General features: G+C 32.9%; 1 protein-coding gene across 2 annotated transcripts; it reads left to right on the top strand.

Annotated features, from left to right (window-relative positions):
• The first annotated feature begins 3,000 nt into the window (after nt 1-3,000).
• Nucleotides 3,001-8,272, top strand: LOC129895330 (uncharacterized). Of its 2 annotated transcripts, none has more exons than XM_055971035.1 (10): nt 3,001-3,284; nt 4,117-4,198; nt 4,475-4,692; nt 5,104-5,221; nt 5,770-5,859; nt 5,959-6,082; nt 6,182-6,657; nt 6,808-7,262; nt 7,627-7,713; nt 7,961-8,272. In XM_055971035.1, the coding sequence occupies exons 2-10, from the start codon at nt 4,178-4,180 to the stop codon at nt 8,070-8,072; spliced, it is 1,701 nt and encodes a 566-aa protein (XP_055827010.1). In that variant the 5' UTR covers nt 3,001-3,284; nt 4,117-4,177; the 3' UTR covers nt 8,073-8,272. The 2 variants fall into 2 exon arrangements, with proteins under 2 accessions (XP_055827010.1, XP_055827011.1); XM_055971036.1 differs by having other exon boundaries at nt 3,002-3,284; nt 5,773-5,859.
• The last annotated feature ends 8,078 nt before the right edge of the window (nt 8,273-16,350 follow it).

The raw sequence follows: 16,350 nt of genomic DNA, 5'->3' as shown, positions 1-16,350 counted from the left end.
TGGTGGGATGATGATATTCCATCGGTAGGATGTGCGTTACTATGTTGGCAGGTCAACCTCCTCCGATTTTGACGTAGAGCAAATAATACGTATTTCCTAAGTTGATGTGATTTGTAATAAATACCTCAGCTGCAAATTGCTTTCAATTTGATGTAATATGCAATGAGTTGATATGATGCGATATGATGATAAATTAACATGATATGCAGATGGTCTTTCGGCAATGGCTCTCTCGGCAATGATATGATAAATGATGGCCCTCTTGACAATGATAAATGAATGATGAATGATGGCCCTCTTAGCAATGATAAATGATGAATGATGGCCCTCTTGACAATGATGAATGATGAATGATGGCCCTCTTGGCAATGATGAATGATGAATGATGGCCTTCTTGGCAATGATTAATGATGAATGATGAATGATGGCCCTTTTGGCAATGTTGAATGATGAATGGTGGCCCTCTTGGCAATAATATTACCACCCCCGATAATATAATGTGAATAAAATAATATCATCGTATAGGCATTAGATCATCGTATATATCATTACATCATCGCATACGGTATTATATCATCATATATGGTATTGTATATGGCATTATATCATCATATACGGTATTATAACATAAATGACCCTCTTGGCAAAGGATATTACCACCTTCGGTAATATAATACGAATAATAAAATATGAATAGCCCTCTTGGCAATGATATTATCACCTCCGGTAATATAATATGAATAACAAAATATGAATGACCTTCTTGGCAATGATATTACCACCTCGGGTAATATAATATGAATAATAAAATATGAATGACCTTCTTGGCAATGATATTACCACCTCGGATAATATAATATGATAATAAAATATGAATGGCCCTCTTGGCAATGATATTACCACCTCCTGTAATATAATACGAATAATAAAATATGAATGACCCTCTTGGCAATGATATTACCACCTTCGATAATATAATATGAATAAAATAATATCATCGTATACGGAATTAGGTCATCATATACAACATCATATCATTGTATATTGTATTATATCATTGTATGCGGCATTATACGTGCCCATTAGACATTTTTGAGGATGGAGAATATAATTTGACGTCATTATGGACGCTTGCATTGAAAGTAGCTCCTTTGCGTTTTCCTGCACTCAAAAGAAAACAAGTAATAGACACATTGTCGTTTTAACTAACGACTGAGCAAAAATCTTTAGGGAAAATTCTTGAAAATATGTACAAAGTGCCTGATCACTTTGGCATTAGTGTGTGAATATCATGCTCATTTCCGAACACTCTATATTTATTGTGGCTCATGGCTTGTTGGAGATTTGAATGAGGCATTGTTGTTCATTTTTTGAACGTCTCCTTTTCGTTTGATGAATCCTGATAACAAAATTATCACTTTGAAAAACTCTTTGTTCTTTTAACTTCTTTGTACTTGCTGAAAAGAGGGATATGGTGATCTTTTATAATCTGCATCCACAGAAAAATTATTAATTTTGAATGAATTGATCTGTGTTGAATTCTCTATTTGTTTTCTCCTTGTCTTACTATCTTTGATCGCTTGCTCTGATTCCCCACTTCTCGGTAGATATAAGACTAAAATATATTCATGCAAAATATTTGATGTATTAAAAGCTTTAAGAAAGATGAGTTTTTGAAAAACAATTTGGAAAGGGTCACTGCCAGATGTCATGTCACGCATAACTTAAATGAACGTCCTTGATCCGAAGCTTTGAGCAGGCTTGATATCTTGTTCACAAATTTTTTAAGGATTCTTGGGAAATTCTGACATAGCTAGAAAGTTTTGACTCTGAACTCTGATGGTGCTAGAGATTATTGAGGTTGACATTGATCTTCCAACAATGTCGGGGATCATTTGAGGCCAATGTTAAAATCGTGACCTCCCAGAGACTACATGGGTCTATTGTACGCAGCTTTACCTTGTATTTTTGCTAGAGACTATTTCCAAGACTTGAACCCGTGACCTCCCGATCACATATCAATTCTCTTATGATAAATGAAAAGAATTCCAAGCAATTTCTTCCCCTACAGGTCAGAAATTATTATTTGTGCTATTTGTAAATGATTTTGATTCAATTAACATTTTTGGGTGCAGTTGTAAAAGAATGCAATGATATTTAGTTATGTTTAGTATATTTTATATATTTTGTTTGAAAATTTATTTCCGTGGTTTAGTAGCTGATTAGAGTTATACATGTATTAATAATGTATTAATTAATTATGAAGAAATATATGTATTATTTTAAGCAGGAATTAGTTATGCACGATTTAGTTATTCGTGTATTATTTATTCCATTTTTTATTCTATATAAAATAATTATAACTTATACATGTATTAGTTGTGCGAGTATCTAAATTATAAATCAAACATCATATTAATTTTATACATGTATTATTCATGTATTACATTTCCACTTTCTATCCTACATAACATAATACATAGATTCCCTTATAACTTATACAAATATTAATTACTCGGATTTCTAAATTACAAACCAAACATCATATTAATTTTACATATGAATAACTTACCTCATAATCAAACGTGATATTACTTATACAAGATTTAATACCTGCATAACTCATATTCAAACCAGCTACCAAACGACCCCTTAGGTAATAGTTTTAAAGGCTCGAGAATGATTATCACATTTCACTTTGACCTTTTATGCCATTGGTTAATGGTAAACACTGGATTCAAGTCTCAATACATCAAAAGAACATCATGTATGAGTCCTGATATAAGATGTTGAGTTCAAGTTCAATCGTGTTCTAATCTAACACGCCTTCTTTCAATATCTGATATTATGATTGTTTTGATTATGCTTATAGTAAAAATTTGAGATATCTGATTAAAAATAAATATAGTTTAATTAAGCACAAAGGCAATTTTGATGGCTAAAAATGGTTTGTGAGGAGCATATAATTAGTAAAGAAAACAAAATCCTCATTGTAAACAATTGTCCCCAACCGAAAGTGTTTTACTATGGGCTCGTTCGAAATTGAGCCCGTATACGGGTATATACACACCCTAGCGCACGATAGCCTTGCCTCCTCATCTCTCGTTTGCCCTACGAGCTTTATCTTCCTTTTTCTCCCTAAAAACAACAATAATAATCCCTAATTCACCGACGAAATCGGATCGAAATCCTCCAATTCTCCAGATCCGGAAACAATTCGTTTCGTTCTCTCTATGAATCAATGTTCTTTTTTGGATTTCAATTGATTCGGTAGATCGATACAGGTAAATTTTACTAATTTTTTTCTGATTAGATTTTGCTCTTGTATAATTTTTTGAATTTCACTTGATTCATTGGATCGATACAGGTATTTTTTTTCCATATTTTTTCCCAAAAATTTCCGTTTTTTTGGATTAGATTTTGATTTGTATGATTTTTGGATTTGTAGGATTGAGATTGATGTGGTTAGGGTTTGTTTTTCACCGATTAGATTTTTTTTGTTATTTTTTTAAATTTTTTAAAATTTTTTCCTTATGAATAAAGATTAAGAAATCTTGTAAGTTTTGGTTTCTTTTGTGAATTGGCTCAATACATTGAAGAAGGGGCGAGTGGAAAAGCGAATTCACAAGTAGATTGGTTCATGTTTTTCTGATTTTTTGGTCAAGATCTGATTTTTGTGAGCTGTTTGAGCTAACTTTATAAAATATTAGGAAAAAAAATGGTGCAAAATAAAAATGTTTGGATAGCTGTAGTTCCTTTGAATATATGTCAGTGTTTGTGATGAAGAAAAACGTTTGCTTGAAAAATACCCTCAAATCTCTTCTTAGATGACGATTTTAACTTTTTTTTGTGTGTGAAAACTCTTGAAAAAACTGAGACAAGAAGGATTTGGGTAGAACTTTTTGCAAGATTTCAGAAAATCAAATACCACCTTCATTTATTTAATTTTTTCTCTCCTAATTGATTCAAGGTGATGTCCATTGCATATTGTTCCCTGTGGATTGTGTTTTAAAATTGGTGAAACTTTTCTTGTTAACTTTCATGGTTGAATTTTTTTCAAGTTTCTTTCTTGTTCATATTTGGTGTTAATACCTTTCATTCTCTCTTTTATTTCAGGAATTCAGCAATTTGTTTTTCTTGAAGCTCTCCAGAATCAACTTAGCATACCCAAGCAGCTATGCGGGGGTATGAAGGAGATGTAAGCTTGTTTGTCCTTTTCTGTTTCCTGTTTTTTTATCTGTGGCTTATATATCACCTTGTAGGTATAAGTGTGTGATTTGAAAAATGGAAAATCTCTAGTTTTAGGAAAACCTTAATTTGCCTTAAAAGATAAATTATTTAATATTGGAATGAGATGGACCTAAATTGGATAAAAAGGATTCATGTAGCAGATTCTTTGATTGATTTGGGAACTGGGGTCAATGCATAGTTGATTGATATACTTGCATTTGACCACTTAATTACATTCATGCAGGAATATGATGAGTATTTGGATGAGTATGAGACTGAAGGTGAAGAGGAAGAGAATGCTGAAGAGGAATATGAGGATGAAGAGCCTCAGCAGCCTTCACAGGAGTTGTTAGAGTACCTGGAGCTGAGGCAACGGTTAAAAGATGATATCAGGAAGCAGAGGAAGAAAGAATTAGGCGGTAGTTCTCGTGAATTTAAAAAGAATGCATCATCCAGGGATAAGTGAGTGCCTCTAGTATGTTGATACATGTTGATATGATACTACACGTGTTGCTCTGATTTTGAAGTTATCAATTTCATCAAATTTATATGTTGTTACTTAACTCAGTCCGATAATTCTATAAACAAATGATTGTAGCAATGTGCTCGATGTCGTGCATATTTTTCACTTGGAAAGATGGTTGTGCTCTCTCCTGTAGAATTGTAATGAATGCATCTGTAAAGGGATTTGATAATTAGCCTGTTATGGTTTTTTTGATGCTTGTGTGAGAGGAAGATGATGTAGTTGGACAAAGAGAAGTGTGTGTTTCTCTTTGTACTGGTGGAATGGTGCATCATTTAGGCATAGTTTATATTACGTTTTGATTTTGAGGCTTATGGTTTTAGTCTTACCGTCTCTATCTGCCCCTGCAGTTTTGGTTCCTTCTTTGGACCTTCACAGCCAGTTATCTCTCACAGAGTCATCCAAGAAAGCAAGTCTCTATTGGAGAACCCAACTCTGGCAGCTAAAGTCATGAAATCTAGCCATTCGGTATGTATCAAATTTCAAGCTCATATCAAGTTGCTTGTACTATTTTGTTTTTGCAATTTTATTCCTATGGGTGGTTTGTGCTAAAAGGGGGATGAGGTGGGCCTAAAATCACATGCGGGGTGGGGTGGAGGTAGGGGGTTTGAAAGACCTTCTTAGCTAACTAAAGATAGGACACAATGAAAAGGGAAGATCTATTTAGCTGATATCAACTGGTTAGAAATGTGCTTTAGTCATGTAAGTACTACGTTATTTAGGTCTGATGCTTTTCTAGGAGTATTTTAGTCGCATATTAAGTTCTTCAGCTTTAGCTTCCACTTTCACACTATCAGAATGATGTAACCCATCGTAGCTTTAGCTTCCACTTTCACACTATTAGAATGATGTAACCCACCATAGCATTTTCCACTAGATATTCTTAGTGAGACATGCTCTGCCTGGTGATTGAAGTCCTGTTAATTGGGGCAAGTATACATCCTTTTAGCACATGTATCCTTTTCCTTTTTGGTCTCGGCGTACATTACATCTGATGCTGATCCTTGCCTTTCCAGCAGAGCAATAAGAGTGCTGCTTCAAAACCTGCAAAACCTGCAGGATCAAAAGCTTCCACCAGCAACCATGCACCAAAAGTCACAAATGGGGTAATAATTCAATCAGTGCAATTTCTCCAACACCTCTCTTAATTTTTCTTCTGATGCACTCTTTTTACTGATATTTTTACGTCCTTTGATTTTCTGTAGTTAAAAAGGAAGATCGATATGGTAAAAAATACGAGGGACTATTCATTTCTATTATCTGATGATGCTGAACTTCCTGGTCCATCAAGAGGTTCTTTAACTCAGAAAGTGTCTGCCCCTTATTGTGGTGCGCTCTTGGTCATTGTTTATTCATACTTCTATTTAATCTGTCTCAACGTGCTATATTTATTGAGAAACTTATTCAGGGTTTTTGATGATATTGAAGATGCACGGCTGATTCAATGTCCAAGTGGAAAGCAGACTTCAAATGATATTGGGAGAAAGCTTCTAGATGACCGTGAGATGAAAAAAGGTAGCCAAAGGCAACCTAAAGCTGTGATTCAGAAATCGGTGTCTATTAATAAACCGACTCAGCCAACATTAGACTCTAGGAAACAGTTCGGTAGCAGTAATGGAAGTGGGCCTGGGCGGCCGCCTTTGGGGCCAAAAGGGGTGTCCCCCAAGGTTACAGGGGATCTAAATGATAAGAAATTTTTGACACCAGGCTCCAAGAGCATTGTGCCTGCTTCCCATAGGCCAACCCCTTCAAGAGTGCAACCCTCTGTACCAAGGCAATCTTTGGTACAGAATAGGCTACCATTGGAATCTGGCAAGTCAAAAGTGATGTCAAAACAAGGTGTGTCTATCTCCAAACCTCAGGTGGTGATTCAGAGACAACAAGCCTCCTTGTCTAGACCTCAGGTATGCTGTGCCTTGATTTTTATTTAATGTTATTTTTCTTTTCTAGGGGTCCTTTTTTTTATTAAGTAAATATATTTTGGTTGGGTGGAGTTATTCCATACAACTTTTGGACCTTCAGAATTTACTAATTGAAATTTGTGATCCTAACAGATAAAACCACCACCTCCTAGAAATGTAGCACGTCCCTTGGACGATAGGCGTCCAGCACTTCAGCAAAGAGATGACAGGCGCTCAGCACCTCAGCAAAGAGATGACAGGCGCTCAGCACCTCAGCAAAGAGATGACAGGCGCCCAGTACATCAGCAAAGAGATGACAGGCGCCCAGCACTTCAGCAAAGGGATGACAGGCGCCCATCACTTCAGCAAAGGGATGACAGGCGCCCACTTCAGCAAAGGGATGACAGGCGCCCAGCACTTCAGCAAAGAGATGAGAGGCGCCCAGCACTTCAGCGAAAAGAAGAGAGGCGCCCAGCACATCAGCAAAAAGATGACAGGCGTCCATCACTTCATCAAAAAGATGATAGGCGCCCAGCAAGAAAACCAATGAGATATGATGAAGAAGATGATGGAGAAGAAGCCATTAGTATGATTAGGAAGATGTTTGGGTATGTATTTTTCCTTTCTTCCTTCCCCTACAAATTTATGTCTTGTTCCTTTTTCCCTTTGGGAGTTCAGTTGACATTGCATAAAATATAACATCTATCTCTAGAGCACTTAAACCTGGTAATTCCTTTAAGTTGACTTTAAGGGGTTTGAAAAGTTCACATCCCCTTTGCAAATTGACTACTTGAGTAAAAATAACGATCCTATTGATTTGGACTGTAATCAAGGATTAGAGTTATATGCTTTATTGATGGTACTTTATTTGAAATAGTTAAAAGCTTAGGAAAACATGTTTTTTGTATTGGTTATTGCTTATGTTAATGCCACCTCATCTTTTTGGCTAATAGAAGTGTGTCTGTTCCCCAGGTACAATCCTAATAGGTACCATGATGACGACGATGATAGTGATATGGAGGCTAATTTTGATGAGATTTTGAAGGAAGAAAGACGAAGGTTGGTAACATGTCTTGTAGAGCAGACTTATTTTCATTCTTTTTTTTTTGGCTATATCTATTCAACTGATGATGTTCATAGTCTTTTTAAGATTGATATATAAAAGTTTTATATAATGCTCATGTTTGTGCAATAGTATTTTAGTTTGTCAAGATAATGTACTCTATTGGTTACTGCAGAAGTAAACAGCAAGATGAGGGATTAAACAATCCTGACCTGCTTTCTTTCCTCTTTTTTGTTTCCTCAGTGCGAAAATAGCAAGGGAAGAGGATGAAGAAGAACTCCGGAAGATAGAAGAAGAAGAAAGGCGGGAGCGTCTGAGAAAACAGGCAAAGAAGCGCAAGTTGAGCCATCAATGACAAAGATAAATTGTCTTTTACTTTGTCGATGAACACCTTTAGAAAGGTGTTGTAGCGTCTTTTCTTTTTCCTTGCTGGTTATAGGACAGGATGATGATATGGGTCAGGTGGAATTGTACAGTCTCCCCCTTAAGTTTTGAATAGATATTGTATCTATTGGTTTATTTGTTGGGGCTTAATTGTTCAATTATTTTATGAAAGATTTTTTGTTCTTTTACTTGGAAGCAGTAATGGTTGCCCCAAAGCTAAAATCTGGTCTCTTATGCATTGGAGGCCCGTAGTTGATTTAAAATATCTGAGCTTCTAGTAGTTGTGCTTGTGGTAACTGTATATGGCAATGCCAAAATGTCTTGTTGCAGTAGGAGTATAAGTTGCCATTTTTGAGGACTCAATTGTTTGGTAATGTCCCTCATGCAATTGGTACAGCGGTTCTTTTTTGTCTCATAAAAAGGTGACTCAAAAGTTTGAAGACCCCGAAAGTTAAAGGTCTATTTGTTTTTGTGGAAACAAAAAGAAGTTTCAAACAGTTACTCCTATTGTTAGAGATCTAAGTGTACTTTCACAAGTGGTAAGTAGGGGAATGATTTTTAAGCAGATCTTATTCTTTATGTTGTGAAGGTAATTATGTTACAATTTTTGTCCTCATTTTGTGAAGGCAGAGAGGTGGTTTTTGAGGAAATACAAAACTTCTTAAACAAATGGAGTATTGTCTTGCTTGCTGTAGAGTTATTAGTAATATAGGGGTACGTTAGGCAGAATTTAGTTCTTTTATGTATTATTAATGCATGAGTATTAAAAGTCATTTGGTCGCTGGTTAGGAGTAGAATTATTTATGTATTAAAGTCATCATAACTAGAGTACCATTTTCGGTAGTATTTAATTAATTGTTATGTATAAAATTTAACACGCCAAGTACGACATTTAGTTACTAGTTTACAATCCTGCGTAACTACTGCATGTATGATTTATGAGTAAATCTATGTTATTTTATGCCGCATAGAAGATGAAATAATTAATATAATTAAATTTTGCATAACTACTATTTAAATTATTATTATATAACTAATAAATGCATTACTAATACATGCATAACTATAACTAATAACCAAATGACATTTTAGGAATTTCATTTTTTACCCAATATACATATATACATTGACTTATAACTAATACTCCATGTCTTAATTATGCGCTATTGTATATTAATAAGCAAACATCGTGCACACTCATATAATAACTAAAATACTACCAAACTTAATACTGTGCTAGTTTTAATACATAAGTGAAGTTTAAGGAATGATAAAATTTACGCAGATCTTATTTATGCTTCGTAAAGATAAAAAAGTTATTTTCGAAAAACTCAAACGAACAAAAATGAAATAATATTTGTGGTCCAGCTGTAAAAGATTAAAGAGATGATACCCGCGTGCACCTCCAATTTCATCAACTATATTCTTGTCTACTTTATTGCCTTCATTAATTATTTGGGATTCAAATTTTATCGATCTGATTAATTTTTATTCGCATTGCATAAGATTTAGTTTCAAAATAACTTTTTCGCTAGTCTTCATAATTACTTTACTTTTTTAATTATTTGTGCTTCTCCTCTTCCTTTCTTTTCTTGCTTCGAGGAGGTTATAATATACTCTTTCTATTCCATATTAATTGAATTTTTGAGGGAATTTTTATTGTTCAAAATAATTAAATTGTTCAAAGTTCAAGATGGATGTTTGAAACTTTTTTCATAGTTGCCCTTTTATTTATTGAAGTTTTATATTTTTTAGGAGATAAATCACACTACTTGAAAAATTATATTTATGATTTTACAAAGAGCAATAGTGGAAAGTATGGTTCAAATTATGTCCTTGAATATTTTTCTTAATATGTGTATATTGCCTCACAAATTCAGTTAATATGAAATAAAAAGAGTAATACCATAAAGAGATAGATATAGAATAGAACTAAACATAGCTTATCAAGTTTTAAAAGTGCTCCGTCATAAGCTTAGCAAGGGTAAAAAAATTGATCAACTCATCATGCTCATAATCAAAAGATTGCAGATTCAAATTCTATCGCCCGCCTTTTGTCCTTTGAATGCTATTTATTTACTTGTTAAAAAGTACCATCTAGAAAGAAAAAAATCAAAAATTATAATTTCTTTAATTCTTAGAGTAAAGTCGAAATTTCTAATTAGAGAGAAGAAATCTATCTCACCATGATTGCTTAATCTATCACGGATTATGCATGTACCTTCTTTTTATCTTGTTAAAGAACTATACTTCCTCCGCTCCTTTTTAGTTTTCATGTTACATTTTTTGTAAGTCAATTTGACTAATTTTCAAAGTTAAATTAGATTACATTAATTTTATATTTTGAAATAAAAATTTAGATATTCAAAAACTGTACAAAAATACTATAAATTTCAATTTTTTTTATATCAATACAATGAAAAATATATCTTAAAATATTAATCAAAATATATATTGTTTGACTCTTAAAAAGAAAAAGGTAACAACTAAAACGAGACGGAGGAAGTATTATTCTTCTTTTTTGGGGTTATTAAAAATGAGACACACGAGATATCGAAGAAACAACTTGAAAAATGCACTTATTATGGCTTTTAAAATAATCTAAGAACCATTTGGTATCAGGATAAGGAAAATAATTTTAAAAATATAATATGAAATTATTTTTTTCCACATTTTTTTCTGCATTTAGTTATATATATTAACTAATCTCATAATTAATGTAAATATAATTTATATTAAAATAATAAAATTAACTAACTTTTATATGAGATAACTGATCTTATAAAATATGTCAATTCTTGAGATATCTTTATTTATTACCCCCCGCATGCCAAACGATCCCTTAGGATACAAATCTACTATGGAGGAAGGGTGGTTAACAATAACAAAATAAAGGAAAAAGAAAAAAAGAAATCACTTATCTGGATACTAAATTATTTTTTAAATTATGCCAAATCTAATACACTGACACTAAGATCAAAACTGCAACCTAATAATTATTATAATTTTACCTAACATAGTTGCTCCTTTTTTAATAATTAAGTAATCGTGGGATAATTATAATGGGACTATTGGACAAGATTAAAGAATTTGAAGAGTCAACAATTTATACTAAAATAAAACAGTGTAGTAACTAGTTTAATAAAAAAAATCGTGATTATTAAGAAAAAAAAATACACTAATTAAGAAGGAATTTTAATTATTTTATTTTTATTTATATCTGAAAATATAATCTCTTTTTACTATTTGCTTTATTAAGATATTTGCGATCTTCAAAATAATTACTATATTAAAAAAAATTAAAAAATTAACCTTAAACTCTTGAAATTAAAAATAATTTAAAATAGCCATTTTTAGAAATTTGGAGTAAACGTATTTTGTGGGTTGTAACGAGCATTGGGGTCAGTGGACATTTAGCAAAACCCAAAGTCATTAACGCAGTCAGTAGCTCTCCTCTTTATTCTAAAATAAATTTATTTAATTTGGATTAAGTTATTAAATATATAGATGCATAGAGTTTAAATTGATAACTTGGATTAGTTTTTGTGTCCCACTAATTTTAGGAGCTAATTACTTAGACTCTAGTTTGTAATATTATGTATCTTATTAGATTTTGGTGTATCCAGATATGTTTAGATACGTCCAGATACATGTATCTTATGATACATGTGGTCAAAATTAGGCTTAATTTATTTTAAATACATTGTATCCAAATATATTCTCATGTATTTGATATACATAACAAATCTTGCTCGCCTCTCTCCCATGTATCTGATATCCCAAATGCATGTGAATTACACCAGATACATACAGATATATGTATCTAGTGTGATTAACATGTATCTGAGATACATAACAAATCTTGCTCGCCTCCCTCTTCATCTCGCTTGCTTCTCTCCCTATTTTAGTGCATTTGATAGCAAAAATACATATATCTAAGTTTATTTTTCTCAATATATGATAGAAAACTCTTAATTAGAGGTAAGATATGTACTAGCTAATAATAATATATATGGTAGGGAAATACGTCTAATTATATAGTTTCTCCTTTTTTAATTTGTACTCGATATTTATAAAGGTAGATTTACAGCGTAACTTATGGAGTAGTTAATTCTGTCCAAATTTATGCTTATATTCACTTTAAAAAATCTATTTATTAATTCAGCCTATCTAAAATTAGTTCAACCCGCTACTTAGCACCTTTTAGTAGAAATTTAAATTTCAAATTATTTCTGGATTAACGTCTCAATATTTATACCAACCAAATGAGTTATTCGTTGATTAATTGATTAGACGAGAAGTCGTATTATAATTAAGAATTAAAACAATAATTAGGCACTTACTAACTCTGCCTATTGATTGAGTGAAGTTTTTTGTTTTTTTATTTGATCTTTGAATGAGCTTAAATTCAATAATTATCACATTATTTATAATTTTATATATCTATTTTAGGACTTGTTAATTCTTATCCAATTCAAATTAGTTTTTGTTAGACTGATTAGCTGGATCAATTTATTTTTCTCTTGCAATTAGGACTTAATTTTGCAATCACAGCTTTTGTAGGTAGGCAATAAGAACAAGAAGAAAGGATCTGAAATTTGGCCCTTTCTTTTCTGTGCTCGCTGAGGCTTCGCGAACTTATCGCGTGGTAAAACAAAAAGAATAGAAATTTTGTTTTATACAAAGATGAACTTCATGAAGCTTTATCAATTCCAATGCAATTTATTCTTTTGAAGCCTACTTAACAAACTACGCCAGCCTTCCAATAACGAATAAATATACTAAATATCTATCATTTTTTTTTTAAATTATTGATACTGACTTAGGATGAAAATTCGATCCATAGCTTTACTTATCAGTTATATGTGGATTTTGATGGAGAAAAGTCACGCCTTCATGTGCTTTTTATTTATTTTATTAAGTTATCCTTATTAATTATGTTTTGAATATTTAAATTACTAGTACTCTTTTGGAAAATAATTACTTAATAATAAAGTTAAACTTTAAAAATAAACATTAAGTAAATAAGTAAACAAGTACTTATTCATATAGAGCCCGTTTGGATAGGCTTAAAAAAAGTAACTTTTATGTATAAAGTGCTTTTAGAACTTTGAAGTGCTGAAAGTTATTTTTATAAATAAGCAGTTGAGTGTTTGGATAAAAGTGCTTATGATGTGAATTTTAGGGTTAAAAGAATAAAAAAAGGTAGTTTGAGAATTTAGTTAAAATATAAAGGATATAAAAGTAATTTCCATGGTCAAAGAAAATGACTTTAAGCACTTTAGAAAAAAAAGTTAGAAATCCTAACTTTTCATTTCTGACTGACTTTAAGAACTTTATGGCTTAAAGTCAGCATTAGACAAACACGTCCAAAAGCTAAAAAGGGGCTTTAAGTTGATTTTGACCAACTTAAAGCCAATCCAAACGGGCTCATACTGGGGTTAAAAATATGAATGACCAAACTAACCTCAGAAGTCAAGTTTGAATGTTTGATGGTGTGGTAAGGGACACTTTTTGTTTTATTGCTTAGAAACCACTAATTTCAAGTTTCAATAGTGATTACAAGCAACACTAATTTCAAGTTTCAATAGTGATTAGAATAATCATTAATCATCTGTCATTTTTCAGGAGCCATATAAATTGACAATAATGCCCTTCCTTAAACACAAGATGCATGTGGTCTCATTTTCTCTCTTCCAAAGCAATCAATTACTCTCTCTTACAATTTATACACATTTTTCTTTTTAGTCTATTTTTTTAAAAATATTATTTTTTTATTTGATAAATACTTGATAACGTTATCAATATTTAATTGTATTGGATCTCATTTGTTTGGATAAAATCTATAAAAATGTATTTCTCTATTTAAAAATTTATTTTTACGAATAATTTTGATACATTGCAAACAATAATAATAATAATTATATTTCTTAAATTTTATGCCCCGCCAGACTACATCACATAAATTGAAAGGGAGAACTTGCACGTGTGGTTCTGGCCGGGGACCCCGGTATACTGTACTAATATGTGTAGGTTCCCGAGTAGCTAGTTTGACTGAGTTTCTAGAAAGTTAAAAGAGAAAATGAGAAAAAAAACACTTCAACTGTTTGTGACTTTCACATTTCAACTATTAGTTGTTCCATTTTCCTATATATGAACTATCACTATCTATGTATTAAAACACACATCAACTATAGTTGTTTCCTTTTCTATCTGAACATGATGATAGTTTAGGTAGGGAAAGAGAACAATTGATAGTTGAGGTGTGCTTCAATACATAAATGATGATAATTCAGGTAGTGTCACGACTCCAACCCACCGTGACCGACACCCACAACACTTATTCTAGTGGGAGAACCATTCTAACAACCCAACAACAATAATCACAAAAGGCACAAGTTAAGGATTGCGGAAGCAGAAATCAACCAGAGTAATGCTGAGTTTCCATAAACTCAGCCAACCAAGTTGATAACAATAAAGTGCAGAAGTAAACACATCCTAGAAACTGAAAGTCATCGTACCAAAACTCTAACCTAACAAGTTTAGAACAGGAGTACAACTCCACATAGAATCAAATCAATAAATAAAACATTGTCTAAACATCTAAGTCTTAGAAGAGAAAAGGACTAGAACAACGATAGAAAAGTATCCGGCAGCAGGACAGAATAGCTCACCCTTGGACTTTGAACAACCTGCTAATCCTCCAACCGAGATCTCTTTACTACTGCTGAATATGCCCTGTACTCAACAAAAAGGTAGAGCAAGAGTAGTATCAGTACATAAAACCATGGTGTACTGGTAGGATCACACGGTTAGTCAGTAAGCGGACCATAGACAAGTAAATTTCAACTTAGTAGGCACATACATATACAGAATAAGTCAACCACATATCAACATCACATCTCAATGTCTTTCACATGCTATAATTTCACACAAGAGTCCTCTCAAGGGACCTACAAATAATCAACTTTGTATCAGAACGTGACGTCCGATCCAAGTATTTATCGAAATGTGACACTCGATCTAAATACATGCAAGAATGTGACACCCGATCCAAGTATGTGTCTGAAAGTGACACCCGATCCCAAGATATCACAATCACAAGAACATACATTGTTTACAATATTTATACCACCAAGAACAGGTTCATTAATATAATAGGCCACCAAATGATCATTTCACATATAATCTAGCACGTTTCCCTATTCATATACACACATGCATATCATGAAGAAATTTAACAAGTATATGAAACACAAACAGGAAACTAGACCATCACCTACCTCAAATTCAAGCTTTCAGAACCTCACAACGCAATAGCCTTCCCTTTTCGGGTTCGTTCTCCTCATTCTTGATTTAGAAATATTAAATACATATCAAGGATCAATATAATGGCCTAACTATCAAGAAATATAACACAATTTCATTCCCTAGGCCAAACCCATGATCCTAACCTTACCCTAGGGCTATTTTTCACCTTAGATTTTTAGTCCAAACCCTCCCCCAATGATTATCACCCATACTTCTAGTTTCTAAGAATCAAAGTATAAATGTAGGAAGTAAAAACCTTACCTTAAGCATGGAAATCCGTAGAAAATAAATTGAAATCGCCCTAGGTTGCCTTTTGGGGTTTTAGAAACTAAACTTGCAGGAAAAGACCGTTTCTGGTCTTTTTCACGACTTAAGTCGCGACTGTCCCATTCTGGCGGAAATAATCCCGCCCTGACGAGATAGGCGGAAACAGAAAGCTTGGAGTTTGTTCTCCAAGCTCCCCTTTCACAACACCCCCCTTCAAGGACGGATTAAAATATACTCCCCACGCAAACTTTGATTTTGAGAGTTTTACTCGCTCGAATGCTATTCCGCGAAGTCGTAAATACTCTGTATCGCCTTGGCTATCAGTATGTCTAATCAATTTATAAATTTGAACTCCCATCATTCACGTGATCACCCTAGACTTTACCTGACTCAAAATTCATCTAAGTCTGGCCTAAGCTCAATTTTTTCGAAGTTACTACTTGAAGTTCTCTGGTTCGAAATCCTTACCCATTGTCCTATCCTTAACGATGGAATAAGGTCATTACAATAGATATCAATTTATCTATCACTCATCCCCGAGTGACTAACTAGGAAAAATAGGGCTAAAGCAAAGATAGAGTAGTATCTATTTTGTGGAACAGTTGAGGATACTTATCTCGCATATCTTTCTCTGTCTCCCATTAGCTTCCTCTACCGAACGATGTTTCTAT

The sequence above is a fragment of the Solanum dulcamara genome, chromosome 7, assembly GCF_947179165.1.
Source record: "Solanum dulcamara chromosome 7, daSolDulc1.2, whole genome shotgun sequence".
Lineage (NCBI taxonomy): Eukaryota > Viridiplantae > Streptophyta > Magnoliopsida > Solanales > Solanaceae > Solanum > Solanum dulcamara.
This window is presented reverse-complemented; position numbering and strand designations above follow the sequence as displayed.